Source organism: Aplidium turbinatum, chromosome 1 (genome assembly GCF_918807975.1).
Source record: "Aplidium turbinatum chromosome 1, kaAplTurb1.1, whole genome shotgun sequence".
Classification (NCBI taxonomy): domain Eukaryota; kingdom Metazoa; phylum Chordata; class Ascidiacea; order Aplousobranchia; family Polyclinidae; genus Aplidium; species Aplidium turbinatum.
In genome coordinates this window covers 33010210-33034104 of record NC_137472.1, presented here as the reverse complement: position 1 = coordinate 33034104, position 23895 = coordinate 33010210, and the positions used below count along the sequence as shown (strand labels likewise).

Sequence of the window (23895 nt, the reverse complement as noted above, 5' to 3'; positions counted from 1 at the left end):
TCGACAGTGAAATTGCGCACTTCCCAGCCGACAAATCTGCCACTTTTTGTTGATTAAACGTCAACAGACGTCGAATCAATGTAGTACTAGCAGATCGTGTTAACTGAACTGAAAATAAAAACGATGAATTAATACAGCACAATCCTGATTAAAATAAACCTCCAAATGTGAATTTTCTAAATCAATTTCCGTTGACTGTCAGATCTTAACTTATACAATGAAGGATCGACCTTCATTGAAGCAAACTGCGGCCATTGTGCCCAACGAGATGGTTGTGCAGGGTGACACCGATACAGTCAACGGTGGTCAACTATCATGTCGTCACGTAAACTTTGTCAGAAATTGTTGCTTCTGGTCTGCTGTCTACGCTAGAAGCAAAAATAAAAGCACAAGGAATTTTAACAAGCTTAATTAACACTGAAATAAATTTGGGACTTGTGCTGATTTTGAAACCTTTGTCGCTTATGAAGCAATTTAGTATCACGTTGCAAGGAGAAAAGCTTGACATTGACTCTTGTGAAGAGCTGTTTCAGACCCTGAGAATCACTCTAGAGAAATATCGTGATTTGAAGTTTGACAACAATTATAAAAATACAGTTTCACTTCCGGAAAATTTTGCTGCTAATTTTATCACGCCTTTGCAAGCACTACGGCAAAGAAGAGTACCTGAAAGATTGTGTGGAGGCTCGATGGCAGCTACTGCAGACTCTCAACTGCATTATAAAATACTTTACAATCAATTTATGGACAGAGTTACCTCTGAACTGACCGAACGGTTTAAAAGTGGCCTGAATTCCGATTCGGCAAAGTATAAAGAACTTGCACGAATTTTCAAGACCGGCTTAGTTCCTGAAATGGTCAAAAATTATCCAGAGCTGAATCATAGGCGTAGCCAGGGAGGGGCGAAAGGGGCCATGGCCCCCCCAATTTTTCAAAGTTTGGATTCCGAAGTTGAGCCCTTTGTTGAAAATATAACGAAATTTGTAGAAATTTATAACGTTTTCCAAGACATCTGGCTATTAACACCCCCAAGGACTTGTTTTAGACACACAGAAAGACACCAATAAATTTTGCAAATCGTAAATCGCGCAAAATTTACTCGATTTACGTTTCTTTTAACTAATTTGTGGAAGCAATTTCAGAATCGCTTACTCTGTAGGGTTTTTGTGTAGCTGAGTTCTTGGTGTTCTCTAATTTTAACCGCAGATTTTGCCCGTTCGTGTGTAAGAGCTACCTTTAATAAGTTAATAGCTGTTTATCTGCTAATAAATACAAATATTACCCTAAAAGTGTTTCCAGAAAGCGCTATAAACCATTATTTAAGTGTAATTTTGCAAAATATTTCCGGGGGAGCATGCCCCCGGACCCCCCTAGAATACGCGTGCCTTCGGCACGCTCTAACCCCCACCAGTTTCATTGCTTCCACTTGCTCAAGCCACCAGGATACGCCAATGCACATCAGGTAGTGATGTCTTAAATCAAACACTTTGTCGTTCTCTTCAATTCATCAAATATTTGGCCCCCCCCAAATTTTTTTCCTGGCTACGCCACTGAGCTGAATAACAATCGATGAGTTATCAAATTGATTCATTCAGAAAGGCAACAGCAGCAAAATCTCTGTACGATGCTGACAGAGCTTACCAGGTATTGTTCGAGTTGGATAAACCTCTCTATTCCCAAATACTCCAGCTGATTAGTATCCTTTTAGTTTGCCCGGTAAGCTCTGCTGCTTGTGAGAGGCCGTTTTCCAATCTTCGTAGGTTGAAAACATGGCTGTAAAATATATACTTTGAGACAGGAAGGTTGAATGCTAGCATTGGTTACAACATTCACCAAAATATTCTTAATGACATCAGCATAAATGACATTGCTGAAGAGTTTTCAATGCGTACTACCGCAAGACGCAATATGTTCGGTTGTAACAAGTTCTTGTGATGTGTTTGAAAGTTATTATTTTTGTCATAAGTTTGCAGATATTCTTCTGTAGCTTCGAGTGTTTTCCGTCTCCTGACTAGTGACATTGTCCTAGTTCACTAAGTGTAGGGATTCTAGTGAAAGAGAGGGCAAGAAGAAAAGTATAACTTCTGTTTTTTTTGGGGGGGGGGAAACTAAGCATTCATTGGAAGGTCATAAGTTCGAATCCCTCTGGAGGTACCAATTTTTCTTTGCTTGTTTCTTAATCTTGCAGCAGTCATTCACAAGAGCACTGGTAGCACTTTTATCTCCATGATTTCTCATCTGTATGTTATGCTGTTAGCAGCTAATTTATCAAGGTTCGGTTATTGTTTAATAAACTTAATACGGGTAACACTATAAATTGTGTATAAAAATATCCATCCAACCAAATGCTCAAATTTCTCAAAAATTTGATAAAATGTAGACTTATCCCCCCCAATCCTCAACTAACTTCGGCACCACTGATTGAAGTTAACAAATTTCGATTCTGCTGCACTTTGTCTAGTGGATGAAATAAATTTCAGTCAACCACTTCAATAACCAGGGAAAACTTTCTTTGTCTATTTCGATGACCTGGCCTGGATAAGTGAAGTCAAAACATTGTTTACAAGGATGCAAAATTTTCAAAATAAAACTTTCCAAGACACTTTCTTAGTCCAAACAAAAGATTAGGCTACCAATACCAATTACCGATTAACAATCAGTATCCTGATGTTACGTCGATGCTGACCGGCTGCTTTATAGTTTCAATAGTCAAAGTCCAGCTCCATGGGAGCCATATAGCGAGGTAATGTGAATGGCATAACTTTGTATTTTGGTTGTGATCATATGAAAAAATGTAAATCTTTCGGTGTTAGGTTACTTACTTTTACATGATTTTAATAAAGCCAGGAAACTCAATAACAATCATTTACTGTAATGTTTGCATTATTTCAACAAAGAGTTTAGACATCATATAGTCTTTATTAAAGTACAGCAACATCAAAAAAGAACAATATTCGTTACAAAATTGTTGACGATTTCATTTGCATACAACACGAAGCTTCAAAGTTCAGAAGGACACAAAACAAAATAATATAAATGTAGTTATGCAAAAATAAAAATAAATCGAGAACGCTTTGTAAAGTGGTGATGAACAAACATTGTTTTCACGTTAGGGATAGAATGTAGATTATAGGCTAGCCATTGAATTTCTATCGCTTTTTAATGTGCTTTGTCAATCAGTCTCGAAAGCTTCGAAGTTTTTTAGTTGAAGTTCAAAGATTTTTACTTTCCAAGCTAAAGGTCGATTATGACAAAATAAAAAAACAAATTCATCGAATTTAAGTTTGAATTGACATAAGCTACCTACCTTGAGTGCAATAGGATGGTGACACATTTAAAAGGCCAGCAGAATAGCCTCATGACAACAATCAACAATATATAAAATAATTCGGAATTGTACAATTTTTAGTTAAAAACAAGAAAAAGATTTTCGGTAGCATAAACGATATAGGCTCTTAAACAGTTTGTATTACGTCATAAATCCAACCAAGATAATGTGAAACTTTCGTATAAACCCCAGGAGTTCGCGGAGAGGCACAGCCGTACCCCCAAGATACTATGCCAGCTGCGTACCATGAATCGTCATTTCGCAAGCACATCAAAGGACTTCCGCTATCTCCCTGTTTGTAAACAAACCTTAAATTAATAAACAATAAAGCACAGTAGGGTAGGCTACCGCAAACCATGAAAAATTTTTTAATTCCAATAACTAGGGCAACCAATTTTTTGACCTAAAAACTTGAAATTTTGACTTTATAAATTTTGACCTAATTTTGACCAATAACTTTCTGCGTTTGCAACTCAAATGTGAAATACAAAGCACATTAGAAATCAAACAGTTAGGTAAGGATATCTTCTTTTTCTAATGAAATACGAGAAAAATGTGGAAGACTCAACGACACCTCAGCTAACGAACAGGTAATGAAAGTCACTCGAAAAACTGCAAAAGATAAATATGGAGTGTAATATCCCGAAATTACTGAGAGGGTTCTGCAGTATTATACTTCAACATCAAGTAATGTTTCACATTATCGCCTTTGAAGTTTCTGCCTCTCGCCAAAATTTTTCCTAAAATACAGAAGCTTCTCTCTACTGATACAGAAGTTGCTTGGGAGTTCCTCAGCAGGCTATATAAATGTGGTGAAATATCATCTCGTTCCATTTTCACAATGTCATTCCTTAAGATTCTTGCTTGAATATATTTTCCAATTTGGCAGCCATCAACACCAAAGTTAAGGGGCTTCATTTTCTGGTAAGTTTTTTGAATGGTGTAGGCCTAACGGCTGTCTTCCATCTTCTGAATTATATCAAACAGTGCACTGTACTGCTCCTCTATTTCCACAAGGTGAGTAGCTAATTTGGGAGCTTTCACAGCATCTTGAGCACGCCGCAACAAGACACCACCATCATGGAAGCCTTCCACAAAATTTCTTACTTCTGGTAGACTTCTTGAATATTAGTAAGCAGCTTTCAATCAAGTGCCCCATCTAGTTACATTTGGCTGTGGAGGTTGGCCAATGTAAAACTAGCTCTTCTTGACCTGTTTTTAATGGTCACTGCTTTAACCCTGGCAACCAACTCATCAATAGGAGGGCAGTTGGCTAATATTCAATTGTCAGTAGTGGGCGAAACAAGATTATTACCCCAGAAATTGCAATAAATCAATTATTACGTCAAAAGAGCAACATAAATTGCAACAAAAAATCAGTATTTGTGTAGCTTAAATAAAATATAACAGAGAGCAAAACTACGTTAAAAGAAAATTTTGACCTAGCCATAAAATTCGACTTTTTTTTACTTAATAACTTTGAAACCTCTCTTCGTGTCAGCCTGAAATTTAGTTTGTGGACGTTTCATAAACTTTGAACAAGGGCAGAACAATTTTGACTTTATTGACTTTTGGTTGCCCTACTAATAACCCTCACTATGTTTAGTACTATATATACTAAGGCTTCTTTGCAAAATTGTATTGGAGTAGCTTAGATGGGGTGTTGTTTCACCTCGCTTTCGTTTGTTTAAAATTGTGAATGGTTTAGACAGGGTTTGGATGAGAAGAAGCTTGAGGAATAACTGCATCACTCGGATAAGATGAATGTATTGACTGGAGATTTAATTTTTTTAGCGTCAACATGGCATTTAGACTGGATACGACTAGTGAACACATTTTAGCTGCATTTATTCCTGGCACAAAGTTCTATAATTTGCCATTGTGCCTGTGTAGCAATACAAAGAGTAAAGCTACGCTTATATGATTCATAATGTCTCAAAACTTTAACAGAAAAACTTTTATCTTACTTTGCACGCGTCAAGTCCTCCTTCATCGTAACCTGCGCAAATCATGTCATCTTCTACCAAGTTATAAGATCTTTCTGGATCGGCATATTGTCTGCATTTTTCAGTCGACAAAACAGGTATGTCGCCCTGTTGCATTTGTGCTGGCTTGCGGCCTGTTACAGCTGAAACATAAAGCTTTGTAAAAGCCAAATTTTAAAATAAATTAGACATTTAGGCTATAGCCACTTTATTACAGATAATTTTGCAGTGGGCGAGCATTATAGACCTACTTGAGCTTATATGGCTTTCTAGCAATCTGACAAGTTTTTCATAAAAAACGTTTAGCTTACTGGTGAACCCCCATCCAGCAATCCAGCATTTCGTGCCTGGCGTTGGACTCTCACTTCTGGAATTGGGTAAGCAGATCGGAGAGCTGTAGTTAGTCATTTTCACAGGTTCATTAAGTTTTAACAAGGCAATGTCATTTCTTGGAATGTCGTCGTTGAAGTTGGTGTAGTTGTGTGAAAATACATTTACAATTTCTAGCCTTTGTGAAGTCTTAGGCCTGTCACGACCAAGACGATTATGTTGTCCGACCAAAACTATCCACCGTGTGTTGTTATTTGGTCCACTTCGTAAATCTCTGAAGATAAAAACAAAGTTATTGCCACTAAAAGTTTATAATTGTTTATCCAATACTGTAGCCTATCTTAGTTTGCTATGCGAACAGCCCAAGCACAGATAAAATTAAGAATGAAAGAAAAATTTAATTCTGTTGTTCTCAATCTGGGTCCACCAACCCTTTAGAATCCTGATGAAGTACTAAGGGGTTTGAGAATGTATTGAATTTAGAAACGACAATTAGGCTTAAGCCTACATAGGCTACACAAATTTAGCATTAAAATTCACTTGAAGGTAAGCTAATGTAGCACAAGTTTTTTTTACGGTATCAGGATTTCAGAGGTTCACAGGCTTGACATAAGGCTACTTTGGAAATAGTTTGTAATTACTGAGAGGTTTGAAACCACCAGCTTGGGCTTACGTAATTCCATCCATGGTGAAAGCCCTATAACTACATGTTTGCAGCTAGCCAAAAGGACCCACAGCAAAATTTATATGACATGCTAGCAAATGTAACAGGATGCTATATTTCAAATCAAGCGCTGTTAAGTCATTAGCGCAGCTAGGAATTCGGAAGAAAAAAGTGGGTTTAGGTTAACTAAAGTCTATAGTAAAAGAATTACGAAAATTTTAATTAAGTTGTTCAACTCTTCTCAGTCTTCCCAAATTTTGCTTTTCTGGCGGCCAAACTACAGTAACGACTCTAAAAATTTTTTTGACTTTTCTATAGACTCTGTGGATGGTGTGCGTTTTGACAGTAAGATATTAAGCTTGTTGACTTATTTTCAAACACACTTGTAAATTTAAAAGACTATAGTTACAGATTTGGTTTTAAATTGATTAAATTGCTTTTTCAAAAACTACAGTACATTGGTTGTCATGATCTAGAATGACTAAACATCTTCCTGAAAATATATTATAACCTACAGCAGTTTTTCACAACAACCTTGTTAAGTTTTGCCTTCAGCCGAACGTAGTTTTTCTAATCAGTGGTAACTTCAGGATGCAACAATAGGTGAAGACAAAAGAAATTTACTTACGTCGAGTTGAGGCAATGGGCAGCTGTTAGCACCCATTGAGGAGCAATTAATGTTCCAGAACAGTAGTGTTCATCATTGCTGCAAAAAACAAAATGTTGATAGCATTGACCACAATGTGTGTTTATTAAAATAAGTAGGATGGAAATTAGCCACCTTGTTTTATTCGATAGCCTACTTCTTTCATGGTGTTTCCGTTTCATTTATCTACTGATCGAGGTGAGACAAGGTGGAGTGCTAAGCCTCCATTTGTTTTCTCCATAGGCCTATGTCGATGATTTATCACAGCAGTTGAATAAAATCAATGTTGAATATACAGCTTGACATAATTTTGTAAAACACTATCTTTCTTTTCTTTTGTCGATGACATTTGTTGCTATTCGACTAGCCAAGGTGGTTTAAATAACTTTAAAAGACACTAGGCTACTAACGTGTATGAAATTTTTTGCTAAAAATTACGAAATGGTGTATACAAAGTTATCTGAGAAAGACGATGATGTGATGACGTAAACAGACAGGCACTTTTATTGTGTTAATTAAAAACAAACTTTTCGAAGTGCTTAAGCTCTGTCCTTTTTATGCACATTATGATTCGTTTGGTTTTGAATCTTTATCCTCGGACTGACAAAGCCTTGATAGGTTAGGCCTACTCTTGGTAGTTTCGCATACTTGTAGAGCAGTGGTTCCCAACCTTTTTGTTATCACGGAACCCTTTAGACGAATTGTTAATTCTGCGGACCCCTACATATATTTTGCCTGAAGCTGAATTAACATAGCCTACCATTGACTATTGTAATAATTATGCTACTCAACTACTGTACTGTGTCATATTGCATTGCCGCTATGACTCCTGCGGCAAATATCAGGTTAAACAGTTGCTCAAATAAGAAAATGAATGAATTGTTCAAGAAATGTCAGCAGTATTTGAATATTAAGGAGACCCAAAGTGCCATGCCGAAACTTATGAGATAAACTTGGTTGCACCGCATGCTTTCTAGTACCATAGACGAGCCAATCCTGATTTGACTGTACCGGTAATCGACATGCGTTGTGGTAGATGTGGTTTAAGGTCAATGTAAACACTGTAGGCAGCAGCATACATCTATTTTAATGCATACCGGTACAGTTTATTCTCCCGGACTTGAGCTTGACACATTTGCATTTAAAGAGAGAAATGAAAGTAAAAAGATCGCTTTTCGCTTTTTTTTCAAAAATTCATCAAGGTAATCACGGACCTCCAAATGTTTCTCACGGACCCCCAAGGGGTCCACGGACCCCAGGTTGGGAACCACTGGTGTAGAGGCTTTTGAGCCGGTCACCGAGATTGACAGAGTCAAGTTTCCGATTGTTGAAGTGTTATTGCTGGGGAATTATTGCAATATTCCACCCATGAGGTGCCGCTGAACGGAGAGTAGTCCTTAGAATGCGTTGCTCAAGCGCACACTCCGAGAGTCGAACCAGCGCCGCTTAATCTCACATTTTCTTTGTTCACAAAGTCAAGTGCTAACCAACTGAGCTAACGAGGCGAACATGTTAACTTTGGTGTAATTAGGCCTACTCTCATGTAATTATGTAGTTGGCCTGTATAAAACTAATCTAAATCATAAATCACAGGTCTAAACTTGGATAGTACAAAAATATTAGGACTAGGCTATAGCCTCACATGAGCCTAACTGCATTTTCAAAGAATGTATTTCAAAGCTGCCGGTATTTTTTTATTTTTATACATAACAAGCATTTTTAAAGTTGGTCGATCTTACCTTCTGTATTGGACCACCCAAGGCCAGCTTCCCTTTCTCGCTGTTCTACCTCCAACGATGCGAAGTTGGGGTTGCACTGAACGAAGGTTTGGTGGAATGCTCATACGACCACAACTCCATTCACGTGCATACTGAATAAACAAAATAAATTTGATGTAAAGTTAATCATCTTTAACAGCGTAAATCTTTGTAGAGAAAATCTTTGAATAAAAAATTGTCTTGGGTGAATAGAAATACTGTATATTAAATCAGATATTTTCTTAATTTTACAATCAATAATGTTTGTAACAGAAATCACCGTAACAGAAATAACCAAAGAGGGTAACCCCAGTTAGCAGTACAAAGCGACAAAAAATACGATGGCAAATACTTTTTATAAGCATATTGCCACTGGGCAAAAAACCTTGCACGACGATCTAAATTGGCCTACTTCAACTGAAAACAAAGGCTATGACGTGATGCAGACGCAAAACTTAGTTTGTTTTCCGTATTCCACTCACTAGATGACTAGATCCTACTATATGCAATATGCACGTAGGATACACAAATCGTTTTATTCCATGCTCTCTGTCTATGAAACAATTGGCCTTACCTTTTGTTTGTTCATACAAGCCTACTTGTGCTTTTATAAAATCTACCCAAAGCAGCTTTGTTTATAACTGAGCAAAACCTAATCATGTAAAGAAAATATTGCTTTATGAAACTTTTTGAAATGTTTTGAATTACTGGACATAAAAGAAATTGAGAATGCGAGAAAGTAACTGTGGTAAAGTAGAACATTTAAGTAAAACACTTTTTAACGTGGAATCATTGAATTGAATGACACTGTTCTATTGCAATAGAAGGTGTGTACTGTGATGGCCTATTTTTAAAACTAGATCACTGACCTTTGTTATAAATCGTTTACTCAGCCTGCGGTCACCCACATATGTGAGGTAGGATACGTGGTGATGTCGACTGTCAGAAAACGGTGTATGTGCGGATGCTTTGGCTTTGAAGTGTTTTAACAGTGAGATGAAACTGTTCACGATCAACGAAACCGAATTTCAAGAATGAGATTAATTTTAAGTTGTTTTTCTTTAACGTGAGGAGATATACAATTTAAAGCCTGGGCTTGGTTTGTAGTAAGAATAACATAACAGGCATAACCACATGTATATGGGTGGGACCTGAAATTATAGGAACGTGAATTATTGGAGATGAATTTGCAAATTTCTCAAAAGAATTGTTTTCGTTGTGTTTGTAACAGTTAATCTGCTAAATATCTGGTCAGATCCGTACTCGGTCTGGTAATGATCTGGACCACCAGATGAAGTGGTTGCCTGGGTAGTTTCTGCAGTAGACCTAATGATTTGGAGGAAATTTTGCAAAGAATTCTGAGTTCTAGTTTACTTTATGTTATCGGGACTTAAAACAACCACAGAATAGAATATTAGGCTGCAAGTTACGGTAGATTTCTAGTGAAGTGAAAACCGAACAAAGTCCTTATAGTTGTGATTAAGTTAAACGACATCACACTGATGTATGTCAATCACTGTTTATACTTTATAAAGAAAATGTGTTGAAAATTAAATTTGTTAACGCATCTTTGTTCAACTTTTGATTGAGAGGTTCTTGTCTACATAAATACAGTATACCTAAGTCGAGCGTATTTTTTCTGGCTATAACCTACCTCAGCTTAGAGCATCTATTAATAAAGAGATTTTCATAGGTAGGGATAATTACTTCAATCTACCCTATTTCTAAGAACTATCAATATGATAAAAAGTTTTTATACGATACTCTCCATCCTCACCCTACACCTTGCTCACAATCATCAACAGAATAGTACTTTTCTGTTATGTTTCACACATGTAGGCTGCCGCTTGGTAGACAGAGACTTAGACAAAATCTCTTTCATTGCTAGAATGCAAGAAGTTCGTGAAAAGTCGCCAGTCACGTTTTCTTTTCGTGTCGCTCAACCGCCCTAATGCAAAAGTTTACTAAAAAAGTACGCGTTCTTATTTCCTCACTTTCACATTTATTACAATAGTTATTTATTTTGTGTATCAATTCTGCAAAAAGTAACCAAATAGTATATTTATCTGTTTATACACTCTGTTTAGACCATCAACCTACTGCAGCTACATCAAAAACTTACTTCGCAATTTTTCCCACCGTACGGCGCTGGGCACTCACAATCATACTTGTATTTCTCTCTGAAGAAGTCTTTGCACACACCTCCGTTTTTACAAGGGTTAATTACGCATGGACTATCAACTGTGAAAAGAGAAATACGCCAAAGTTACTAATTTGACATTAAACAATTTATGGACAAGTAGGCTAACCATCTTCGCTTAGTAAAGAAATGCTTGAAACGCGTAAGGTTTATGCGAAGGTGATAGTTCGTAGGTTAATTTATAAAATGTTTAATAAGCTAAAATTATCCACACGATTTTCAAGGATTGTCTTGAACACAACAATATCAAAATTCATAAAATGTAGGCTACTAATCTAATTCGAACAGCTGCAAAACAAAGTCACGTTACCTGGAATGAAGCAACGCGATGATTTTAATCTAGCGCTTCCGTCATAGCAACATCCCAAGGAAATGCATTTTTCAGCAAACAAACGTCGACCGGAAACACTTCTCAGAATGGCGGTTTCTTGAATGTTGTTTCGAAGGCAAGAAACCCTTTTTGCGGACAGAATTTGGCACATTGGTCGAGGAATTGTTGGTTCAACTATTCGATCGAAAAAAAAAGAACAGAACTAGTTTTAGAATATGGACAAAGCACAACATTTTTGTTAGGGCAAGATTTTTCTTTATATGGAAACGTGAAATATTTTATATTCTACATATCGTTCAGCTACTATAAACTCTTAAAGCATAAAGAGATGATGTATTCAACTGCGAGCAATAGTGTATTGGTTCACTAGAAAGTAGGTCGCACTGTGGTTATTGTTTTTTTTTATGTCGTGATAGTTCTACATAGAAAAAACATCCACAAATATACGACCAGTAAATAACACAATAAAACTTGTATGTTTTTTATCGAAAAGCTTAATTTACCAAGCTCCAGATCATAACTGTTCGTAAGAATATTAATCTTCCAACTGTGAAAGTCTGTCATGAAGCTTAATCCTGGCAATGTTATATAGCCTTGCTTTAAACAGGCATAAATTTCTGGATTTGAACCACTGACGTAGACGGGTACCAGAGATTTTCAGAGAAAAGTTTACGCTTGTTTTTGAAACGTTGTTGCTTGTGATTTATTCCATCTACTAGGTTTCACTGAATGGAAAGCTGTTTTTAAAATGTGCTGCTAAAGCTTACACTGCCAGAGTTAAACCAGCATCGTTCAATCTTGCCGTTTTTTTTTTCGTTCACAGAGTTGAGAGCTCAACAAAGCGATCTACTGTATGGGGCGTACAATAGCGGTTGAACTAACAGCTTGTTTATTCTATTATTATTATTTGTTTGCTGAAAAATTATAATCATCGATTGAGCCCTTTTGATTAGGCGCATGATTAATACAATTGTAAGGCGAGGTTTACTTGATTAGACTAAGTAAAGAATAACATTTATATAAAAACGGATTAATGTTTTCCATTCGGTACTGTTTTGACATGACAAATTTTCTTCATTTCTGTCAATTGTTAGGTAGGATTTGGAGATATTGACTGTTTCTGCTTAGCAACGTCGTATCTTTCACCGACCTTGAATAAAAAAATACACGAAAAAGTAGCTTTCAGCAATCAAAGCAAAAAAAAAACTCAATAGGAATGTGTCATAACTGTCTATTAATAGCCTTCACCATATGCATGGGAAGCATTCGAAACCTGCAATTATCTCAGATAGGTCAAAGCTATCGTGGTATCGAATTCAACTTATTTTAAACCTTTTAAATCAATTTTATTTTTTTTTGTTTTGTTGGGTCTCGCGGCCCTACAACTTCCAATTAAGTGATTTATATAATTTTTGTAATACAGATATGGTTATCAACCCATTCGTGAGACTTCGCCCTGTTGTGTAGTTTCGCTTTGCGTATCGCACTATCACTTGTACGTCAGTTATAATGTGGGGTGTTTAGCTGTTGGAGATTAATAGTGAGTAAATGTGCTACAAAATTTCTGAATTAGAACAATCCACGATTGAGTAAAAGCCGCTGGCTTCATATATCCCACATCGCATCCAGACATAATATTAACTCTATCCTTGTAGCCTCAAAATAATGCTTAATTCAAGTTTAGATAAGGCCTCACGTACGCTTCGTATCACTGAGAGAAACAACTTACACTAACAGTTTTGCTTCCGACTAAAATCCTATTCTAAATTCAGGTAGAGGATATTAAGTTAGGATGTGAATTTTGACAAAACAAACTTGAGATCAAAATATGCAACGTAGTATCTAAGCGTTGTTGCATTTATGGAAACTCATTCCTACTGTGAAGTAACAAAAATATTTCTTATTTGTATAAAAAAAATAAATGAATGTTATTTTCTTAGGAAGTAAATATTATAACCTACTTTCAACGCATTGCGGCTTCACTCCAGACCATTTCTGTTTTCTCCCACAACGGCGGGTCTGGTCACCTATTAACACCTGGCTGGGAGAACAGCTGTGGCGACAGTAAAGAATGTCGTATGGGAAGATTGTGAAATAGTAGCAGCGTGAGCTTACTGTAGGTACTGGATTCAAAGCACAGCCTAAAAACAAAAACCAAGTTTACTGATTGATTGCGAAGCCTTTTTGGTGCAATTGACCAATATGCTTTGCTTTAGATAAAAATTCTATTCAACGCTAGAGTTGGGTTTGTTTCTATCCCAAGAAAATGGACTATTGTCAAAAGCGACGTAGTGGTATAAAAATGATAGCAACATTGAAAAGTGTATCAAAGTGAAGCATCGACAAAGTGTAGACGAGTGCTGTCTACAAAGCGTTTTAAAATCTTTTTTGAGTGAACTATTTAACTTTAAAATATCCAATGTTTATTGTTTAAAGCAGGGGTCACCAACTGGCGGCCCGCGGGCCGCATGCGGCCCGCCACGCTGTATCGCTGCGGCCCGCGGAAGATATCAGCGTACAAGTATAACCAAAAATACTTTTCTTGAGGGAGTTAAAGAGCACGAAGGCAAAAAATACTTTCCTGGAAGCATATTTTCGCATTGCATACGATTCCACCGACCGACCAATCAGATTATAGTTCTAGGTGGGGATTGCTTAAAGTTATTCCAATGCGATGTCCAGCCACACTGTCCCAGTGGTTGATTAAAACGTCTGTTTTCGAATTTTGAAATTGTCTGTGAGCATAGGGTTGCTTATTTTAAGTTTGCAAATGTCATGTAAACACTAGTGCGAGTTTCACCGTTATTGTGTTTCACGAGCAGTGTTCTCTTTATGCAAGTTTTTGTTGGCAAAATGGGTCGGTGTGCCAACTCAATTTATAATAAATTGGCAATATATTACATATAAATTTAGAGACTTTTTCTGATTGTATTATGAAAATATTTAGCTTAGTAGGCCTACTGCAAAACGTTTTTATTTTTTAAGAAATATGGAACGCTTCACGATTTTGCGTGTCATCCTTGCGCAGGAGCCATGCTAATCTGTATCGTTCCAATCATAGTATATGTACTGCCGAAGCAAGTAGCCTACTGCAAAATGTTGTTAATCAACAAATTCTTGCCACGCTGATGAGCACCGCAAGTGACAGTTGTCCATAATAAAAGAAAGACGGTTTTATAGATTCTCACAAAAAAGATGAAAAACCAACTCATTGCTTTTTTAGAGGGAAGACTGTTCATAAATTACGATTTTTCGGTGATTTCCACAAGCGTTTGTTTCATGGTACCTGGTGTGATGATGTCTAGTTTAGCGTTGGTGCTGGTGCCTTCAACATTTAGTTGCAGAATGGTCACTCCTTGACCTACAACAGCTGGTGCAGTTCGCCCTGACAAGGGCGCTGTGCTTGGTCTGGGGGTGCCATTCTGATGATTGTTCTTCCGCATAACTTTATAGCGACAGTTGTAGCAAGTTTAGTTTCCCAAAGTCGGTACTTGCGAGGGCGGCCACGTGGAGGTACTTGCTTTCGTCGGCAGAGAGTGCTGCTTGTGAGTGTGGTAAAATGCAGAAGGCAGCACACATTATCAAGGATTGCCGGCTATACAGACCTCCTCATGGCATGGAAGGCCTAGTTTCCATCGATGACGACACCAGGCAGTGGTTAACTAACGGATGCCTTGACATATAGTGACAACACGAGAGAAGATGGTACCTGGTTTTTTTTCCCCTGTTATTGGAGCCTATTTTTGGCTGATATGTTTGCAAGTCACTGTTGTTGCCTGTATTGCGATGTGTCAAACATTTCCTTGTTTACTGAAACTGTTAATTGCAAGATATCTTTTGCGAAGCGAAGTAACAACACCACTCTTGCTTGGCGATGAATATTCTGATGAAGCCGCTCGCCTCGCTATAAGTGCACAAAACAAGTGGCCTCTATTTATTAGGCATGGTTAAAAAAGTCAAAAGTGTTGTATAAAAGAAGCTTGGCCTGGCAGTAGCGTTGTTCGATTAATTTTGTTGCTACGGTATTCTAACATAAATATGAACAACATGTAACGCTGGATACTGGGTACGAAATGCATTCTTTTCTAGCATAAGAGTCAACCTACCTAACATTTTATTAGTGCGGCCCGCCACACCTCTCCTTAGTGCCAAAGTGGCCCGCTTGCAAAAAAGGTTGGTGACCCCTGGTTTAAAGCACAGGGTTCCGCAGAAGTGTTCTACAATCACCTGCAAAAATTAATTGCTGACAACGCTCCACATTGTCGCTTACTTTCAAACAATCGATATGCACAGCCTGGAATTAAATGGCATAATCTATGACGCAACAACAAGAACAATACGTGGACTTTCAACCCTTTACTTTCTTTACCAATGTCAATCAAAATAAAACACAAACGTCGACACTGAACGCGTCACTTCTGTTTTATCCGCTTAATCTTTATGCTCGCTTCGCGTTTGCCAAGTACACGGCGTCTCTTGTGGCATGGTGTGGAACTAGATTATATCACAGGCCACTCCTTGATCACAGATTTCACTTTCATATTTCTTGCAAAACAGCCGAATAGCTGCCAGCTACAATTTCCGCAGAATTGACTTGTCGTCTTTTAGCGATGACGTCAATATGGCGAAAATGGATTTAATGAAGTGGAAATCACCGTGTTGTGATAGTAACTCATATCCTAACATAGCACCTCTAATTCTGACAAAAATTAAATTAACGTGTGTTTGTTTACAAAAAGTTCTTGTGTATAGTATACAGTAGTTCGAGAATTGTGAATGACATGTATTTCTTGATGATGTATGGTGTCAGAAAGATGCTTTAACGTTTTAGAAACGCTTTGTCTACATTTATGACATTTCTTGTCTTAATTTAGAATTTTGCTTGTTTTGAAAAGACAAACAATTTTGAATAGGCCTTCTTTGAATTGAGATATGGTTAGCTACGCAAAAAAAAAACTTCCTTTCTGTACAGTGAGTTTACTAGGGCTATGTAATTAGCGGGCTACTGCAGTATCATGCTTAAATGTTCTGTTTACAGATATCATAAACAATAATTTAATATTTTATTTTATTAACGTAGCCTAAAAATGAAGCTAGTTGACTAGTCGGAAAGCGTCTATAGTTACCAAGAACATTTTTTACAATGCAACTATTACCTACTTAATTTACCAAAACTTGTTTTATTAATTTAAGTTTTTAGAAAACAAAATTTTTGGCTATGATTGTATTCTTTGACGTTTTCTTCTTCCCAAAGCTGCTTTGATTTTCTTTAAACAACGATTTTATTGTGTCTTGAATTGCTTTTGCGTCTTTGATTACACTTTGATAACCTTGGCATCATGCAATCGAATCTAAAATATTCCACTTATAAACAATAATAATTTGCAAATTTTAGTAAAATCTTTTAAATTACTGTCTAGTGATGATGTTTTGGGGCATCACAAAGCAATTTATGTAAATATGCGTCACGATTTTAAACTTTTTTTGTTCGATATGACAAAAGTTGAATTCATACCAAGTCCGTCTTGCTACTTTTTGAATTAGTGGAATCTTTCAAAAATTAGGGTTGTTCAAGGCGATTTTTTGTCGAAAAAAAATAGCCTAATTTACCTAAAAAACAAATTAGAACGAAATTAAGACAAAGGAATTTTGAACAGCTATAAAACAAACTTTGGTTTCGAAAAGCCTTACCCGAAATCTTCAAATTCTTTAGTTCTTAACTAAGAAGTAATGTGAAAACTTGAAGCACTTGTTCTTCGGCAATATAATGTAGTAAAAAGTAAACTTAAATATCAATAAAACGGCCTCCTGGAAAATCAATTGTGTCAAAATTGAGGATGAGAGCATTCAAGCCTTTGTTCAAAACAAATAGCAGCAATCATCTTATTTAGTGCTTATGCCCAGAGAATAACTTAGATGTTTGATACATCCACAGACGTTGAACCAATGTCAAAAGGAGTAAGGACTGATATGCTGGTTGAGTAAATATCTTCTAAAAAAGTTTTACGGTTGCATCTTACCACAAACAAGTCCGGCTGCGCTCATGTCCGACTTGCAAGGCAACGAATTGACACCGTCCCATCGTTTAGCCTGGCACTCATCCAAGGAAGATTCATATCCGCGGCACCTTACCTAAGTAACAATAACATGAAGTTGCAAACAGACCTTTTTCAAAAAATCTTCTACCCTGGTAGGTGGAATGTGTATAAATTTCCACCATTAGTGATGATCTCTGTTTTATGCTCTGAGTTCTTAAAAGGTAGATAGATGATTTTATTCTTTTACATATCCGACAAACAAAACACCAAACTCTGAATCAACCTTTGCTTTTTTTGCTTGAGCTTCAACCTTTGTTTAACTATCCAAAGTCGTTTTTAGTGATGCTGTACATTTTGCTTTTCTACAGTGAGATGCATTTATGCTGAAAGTCATTTTTGTGTGCAGAAAAAAAAAAAACTTTTTCAAAAGTTTTGTTTTCAGTTACAGTTTTTTGTGAAACATTTACATCTATCATGTTTAGTAGGCTACGTCTTCTTTGCATTACCAAATGTCACAGTTAACAGCCTAAGGTACCCATTTTTCATAAAAACAACTTTATCTTGACTGAAATAATGTATCCTATACTCACTCTCGTCATCACGATGGGTCCTGTACGATTTCCAAACTCCATTTTCGGTCTTGGAATCACTCCTCCAACGTTGAATCCCAATTGGCGACAAGCAACAGTAGCATCTTTGCTATCCCAACCCGTTCCACAAATAGATCCCCATTTGTAACGAGGAAGTGCCACCTGGATTCTTCCCATGTAGTGAAGGAAACTCCCTGCCAGTCGAATCCCCGCTTTTCTGTGGTCATCTAGAAGGCAGGTATGCAGGTATGTACGTATAAACAAATCTTACAAATTAATTTAATTGTCGTATCCAGGCTTACACCTGGTGGTTGAAGATTTTGATTAAGTGCAATCGAAGAAGGAAGGCAAGGAAGTCAATCTTTGTGTCCACCTTCAGGCATGCCTTTAAGTGTCCTGCCAAGGACACAGCCGCATGCTCATGAGCGGTGTCGAACTTGCGCCCTTTCGATTGCCGTCCCAGCGCTCTCACCACTCGGCTATGCCGCCGACGTGTTTGGTCTACTTAGATTTTTATAACTATATATTTTAAGCATATTTTATACGTTATATTCAGGAAAATAAATAAAGTAAAGGAAGATATCAATTTAATGATAATAATTTACTAATATCACTTAAGATTACTTAACTCGTTTTTTTATGATGCAATAGTTTGCACTTTTTGAATCATATTCCAAAAAAATTAACCATTTGAAAATACATCCCCTGAAATATTCGATAACAAATATTAAATGAAGGCGCTGATAAATTGTAGATGTAACCAAATTACAAGGTTTGGCTTTCAACTTCACCAGCACAGTAGACCTTTATTGTAGGGTACTAGTGCCGACCGTAAGCGAACTGAACACAAAACAGGCTGCAGAGTTTTTCGTTAATTTTTGTCATTCACAGAATATTTTGACGAAATCGGAAAGAACAATAAACAATCTAGTTTGAAAAGATAGCGTTTAAAAGTATTTGGTCAAGTAGTTACACAGAAAATGTTCATACAATACCATCTTTTTTTCTGTTAGTTGGGAATATCTTAGCAAGGAATATCCTAAATTAATTGTCTGCATAGATATGCGGTTGCATGTGTTTGGGATGAGTATTGAAAAATGAATTGTTGACATACTGAAATAATTTAAAGCCTTGTGATTTTGTGATACTGGAATTTGAAAACATTCTGTTTTGCTAATAAAATGTTTGCTTGGATTAGAGCACAAACGTAAGCACAAGAAAAATAATTCTTGCGAAAATCCCTTTTCAAATACTTTAGAACCTAGATAATATAGGTTTATTGGTCGTACTTGCTTGTCATTGCTAATCTCTAATTATTTTTTTAAATCTGCGATTTGACTTATGATATTGCTAGAAGGACTTAATCGTTCAACATTCTCTCGTGACTTGTTTTGCCATTTCTGTGAGGATGACTATTCTAGCTGCGGTTGCATATGGGCAAAACAAATCAAGTATCTATTTTTACAAAGATGCGGAAGAAAATTAAGCTCATCTTTTCAATATAAACAATAGACCCACAAAAAAAATCACACCACTTAACCGAATAAACGTGAAGGTATCGTGATTTAACTTTCACCAAAATGGGCATTACCTGTATTTATTTGAGAAAACATTTGAAATTATGTACTTCTTTGTGTAAAATGAGAAAATGTAAGCTTCCTTGCAAGCTTCAAATATAAGATTTTGGTCTCAACACAAACCGGATAGACAATACGCAGAAATTGGCAACGATGGTGAACTTGGCACGGAGTTCCAATACCACACGTTTCCACCAAAAATAGCAAATCTCTTTCATGGACAAGTATAGTGAGTGTTTACATTGAATCTCAAATACGTAATTTCGCGACTAATCACCTTAAAATCCCATGTTGACATGAAATTGTTTACATGCCAAGCAGATCATGTTACAAATCACATGCAGGCTTTGTATCATCTGTTTACTCAGCTATTCATGTATTCAGAGCTCGATTTTCTGTTTGTTTTTATAAGAGTTGAAAAATTGGATCAAGTGACCAAGTGTTTTCTACGGTGCTGATACACATTGTTGAATCACCGTAAATAAAAAAATAAAAGCTTTCAAGATTTTATCATGCTGTTAAAATATACTGTAAGGTTCAGATTGACGAAATATGGCGCTAATGTAGACACAGGCCTGTTGTTCACTCGCTACTATTACCTTGTTCTGTTTTTTTTTTCGGTTTACTTTAAACTTTATTGTTCTACATCTATAAAAGTCTAGATAAGAAAAATGATGTTTGTGCTATGACTAAAGACCAACACTATCGCCTCTACGTGGCGGAACTAGTGATGCTGAAGATTAAGCCGAAGCAGCCAAGATGGTGGAGCACTGTAGATGAGGGCTGGCCGACCTACTACAGTAAACTCTTAGCCACATATACCTCGATGAAAAGTATACGTGTACAAAGAAAGCGAACAGCGTGAATGGGGGCCCATCTCACAAAAAAGGCTCCACGCTCGGTCGGAATTTAAATGGTTTGCATAATTAAGATAAATTTAATTAAAGCATAATTATAGCAATATCACATACTTGTACAGACTTTAAACCATTAACGCAGGCTCGGTCACTGAGTTTTGAGTGAGTGAAGTTTCCGTTTGTTAGTGAAGTGTTGTTACGTGTGAATTATTCCATTCACTAGGTGCCGCATAATAGAAAACCGTTTTTGAAATCCATCACACATTACAAGAGTTTAAAAGAAAATGTTTCCAGATCAGTAGCAGTTCGCTGTTCAGATGTAATTTTTCATTGTTTAAAAGTTAATCACTTTTAAAGTTTTAATTAAAGCATTTTAGTAATCTTGCCTTTTTCGAAGATTGATAGCTTCGAAGTTTTATACTCTCAAAATATTTTTGCTTCAAAATAAATTGATCAAAGCTGCTTACCATGTGCTTAGTCTACTTAGATTTTTATATCTTTATAGTTTAAGCATATTTTATACGTTTTATTCAGGAAAATAAATAAAGTAAAGGAATATTTCAATGTAATGGTATTCATTTTATAGGATTAATTTGTTTTACGCATGAATAGGCTATATTGAGAGCATTGGTGTATTTATATTTTTTTATACTGTCGGTATGTCATGCAAAGAAAAAATAATTTTGGAAGTATAGCTGAAAGCAATTACTTTGTAAAGGCCTACTGGATTAAACATTTAACTTTCAATATTTGTGATACAAGAGTTTAAGCGAGTAAACTGCAAATTTTTCCATTTATATCGACGTGTATGACTAAATGTTTTGCAAAAATTTATAGGCCTACATTAAAAGTCAGTACACTGTCCAAGAATCTGGATCAGTGTAGTATAACTTTGAAAATAAGTACAATATATCTTTATATAGTAATAGTTTTGTTTTTTTCTAAAATGGCATACGTTTCTTCTATATAACCAAGGTTAGTATTATTTTTTTTGTTTTTTTGCCGATAACTTTACTTGTGAGGTAAGTTATGTAATTGAAAAAGCAGATCAATTTTGGTTTGAAAAATTCTAGACTTCAATATAAGACGCAGTAGCTTTCAATACTGCAGATTATTCTAACTTAATTACAAAAATAGCACATTTGCTTCATGTAGTTTCACAGTAATAGTCCTTCCTGCGACAGCCACGCGTTAAAGCTTCGTGTTTCAAAATGGAGCATGTAACGTCATCTATTAGCTCCTGAGTTAGAAGTAAAGTTTGCTCTTTTTGTGATGAATTCTTAAATTATCGTAGTAGCCAGTAGCCTACGCCAGTGCAAGAGCAAACTTTTGATAAGAGCTAAAGCTTTGTGTTTAGTAGCAAGCGCATTGTTCTTATGGAGTTTTAATTACAATAAATTTCTTGAACAAACTTTTCAACTTTCGGAGTGTGCGTTTGCTTTTGAAGTTTAACGAATGCATCCGGAAGACAAAGTAAATGCGATAAATCATAGCATCATGCTATTTTTGCAATTGTTGCCTAAAATCATTCAAGCATTTTTTTAATCTTCAAATTACATTTTTTTTCCTATAACAAATTTTAACTTTGCAAAAAGATAAAAAAAATCTCTCGGTATTGTAAATCTGATCTCAACTCATTAAAAGTTAATTAAAATCTATGACTTTGACTTATCTTGTGTGACATTACACGAAGTAAAATTTTTCCTTTGTTTTGTTTAGAAAACATTTCCGTAGGTTCGCTGCACTTCAAACGAAAATTTCAAATTGCGGCAGCTGCTGAGTTTACACTTTTACAAACAAATGAAAAATTCGTAGTTTCTTTGTTACAATGTGGCAAAATCAATACTTTTTAGGGAACATAAAATAAAAACGTTTTGAACTGGAAAAATAGTAGCAACGTCATCAGTTACGTCATGTGATCTTTGGTGCTTCCCAGACAGCAAAATTCGTCGTTTTTGTATTTATTTAACGTCTGCAGAAGTAAAATTCTGCAGTCTAAATACAAAACATCAAAGAAAAAACAAACGGAAGATCATAAATTTTGATCAGATTTGCACTTTGGCAAGATAAATTATTCTATTCTACACAGCTGCAAAGCAAAACTTATTTATAACATCATATTTTCAATATAACGTACAGTATTTCAATCTGTTTCTGAATTTTCGTGCGATTTACAGATTTCACCTTTGGGCAAGCTCCCAAAATTAACAGCTTTAAGCAAAAATAGTCGGCTACTCAAGGCAGTAGACACAGTTGAACTTGCATTTCACTTAATGTTTAAATTTTACATTATTTAATTACATATCTTTTTGAAACTTTCCATGTTGTTTTAAAATACAGTCTGAAATTATTACATTGGATTCCAAATCCATTTTAACTAAACAAATCCATCAAAGTTTTTTTAAATACCAACCTGATAACACAGTTGGAACTAAAAAAGTCCTCAAGGAATTGCTGTGCTGCGATGCGCTGGAAGCTCTTCTGTATAAAAGCAATGAATTTCCATGGAAAGCATCTTTATATGATGGCTTCTCGGAGGATGTGTCTGGTTTTATAGTTGTCTTTGGTTTTTTGTCTGAAAGTCTGTTTGAGCGAATGGTTTCACTGTTGCTTTGAACAGTTGTCTCCCCATTAATAACATGGCTTAGGATAGTCCCAGAAGAATCTGGATGACTCCGAATTATTGTGTTATTTCCGGTTGTTCCTTTAGGGAAACTAATTAACACAACGCATATTGCAACGACAGATAGTTTGAGAAAACTCCCAACACGATTTGAAGTCGAAATTCTTGGAACAATAAACTTCGGTGGATTTTCCGTATCACAGGAAAGGTAAAATCTTATTTCATCTTTGAGACTCTTCATCTTTCTTCTCAAGGCTTTCCGCTTTACAGAATGATCCATTGCAAATTTTCTCTTGATTTAAATACACGATTTTGTGGAAAAATTGAAAAAAGGGAAATAAGAAAAAATATATCTATTTTACCACATCAGATTGTCTAGCGCTGTTTGGAATAAACTCAAAGCTCACAAGATCGCATCAATTTGTGCTGTCTAGATCTATTGTAGCTAGACAAATCATCGAAAATATAAAAGATTCAAGAAATCAAAAACACTATTGTAGTAACTACGTCACAATAAAATTGAAAAACCAAATACATTTTAAAGCAAAAATCAAATATATCACTCCCCAAAGAAGAAAACATTTTCTCTTCTAAAGTATAATTACTTTGAATATGAAAAAATTTAACGCCATAGTTTTCTTCGAATGTGGTATACCTATTCAAGCTATTGCATCTGATAGAGGTGTGTCTCGTTTAAGGCGAAATGTGTTTTATAATTTTCGGTAGAAAAGTTTGCCATTCAAGTAATATTGCGCTAATTCCAATTAGATTAGATAACAGAGACTCGAACGACTTAATAGGCATTGGCACAATACTTAAGCTCATGTAGTTTATTTTTACTAAGATAACCTATGTCAGAAAAGGTCAAAAAATATTTTTAAAACGATTTCACGTTGGTGAAGTAGACACATCAACAACAATAAAAAACATTATCTCACGAAAGCTACATCGCAATTGATGTGCTACCCA

General features: G+C 36.0%; 1 protein-coding gene and 1 non-coding gene across 2 annotated transcripts; both read right to left on the bottom strand.

The window, feature by feature from the left end:
- Positions 1 to 2851: 2851 nt before the first annotated feature.
- On the bottom strand, positions 2852 to 23206 carry LOC145764967 (neurotrypsin-like). The gene is made up of 11 exons (XM_082576688.1): positions 22717 to 23206; positions 17870 to 18096; positions 17262 to 17373; positions 13203 to 13382; positions 11221 to 11415; positions 10833 to 10951; positions 8693 to 8823; positions 6936 to 7013; positions 5625 to 5917; positions 5296 to 5456; positions 2852 to 3620 (listed from the first exon to the last, which is right to left on the bottom strand). Exons 1-11 carry the CDS (start codon positions 23204 to 23206, stop codon positions 3456 to 3458), a joined length of 2151 nt encoding a protein of 716 aa, XP_082432814.1. The 3' UTR covers positions 2852 to 3455.
- LOC145784867 (U6 spliceosomal RNA) lies at positions 14225 to 14326 on the bottom strand. The gene has a single exon (XR_014291063.1). It is a non-coding gene; the product is annotated as a U6 spliceosomal RNA (small nuclear RNA).
- Positions 23207 to 23895: the final 689 nt, after the last annotated feature.

Bases quoted from the DNA above. Each gene is read 5' to 3' on its own strand.
- LOC145764967 (XM_082576688.1), bottom strand. From the start codon at position 23,206: ATGGATCATTCTGTAAAGCGGAAAGCCTTGAGAAGAAAGATGAAGAGT. The intron at 8,824-10,832 runs GTAAGTTTTTGA...TTGTTTATTCAG, and splicing joins ACGGTGGGAAAAATTGCGAA to TATGCACGTGAATGGAGTTG. The intron at 5,457-5,624 runs GTAAGCTAAACG...TTTATGTTTCAG, and splicing joins TGCTGGATGGGGGTTCACCA to CTGTAACAGGCCGCAAGCCA.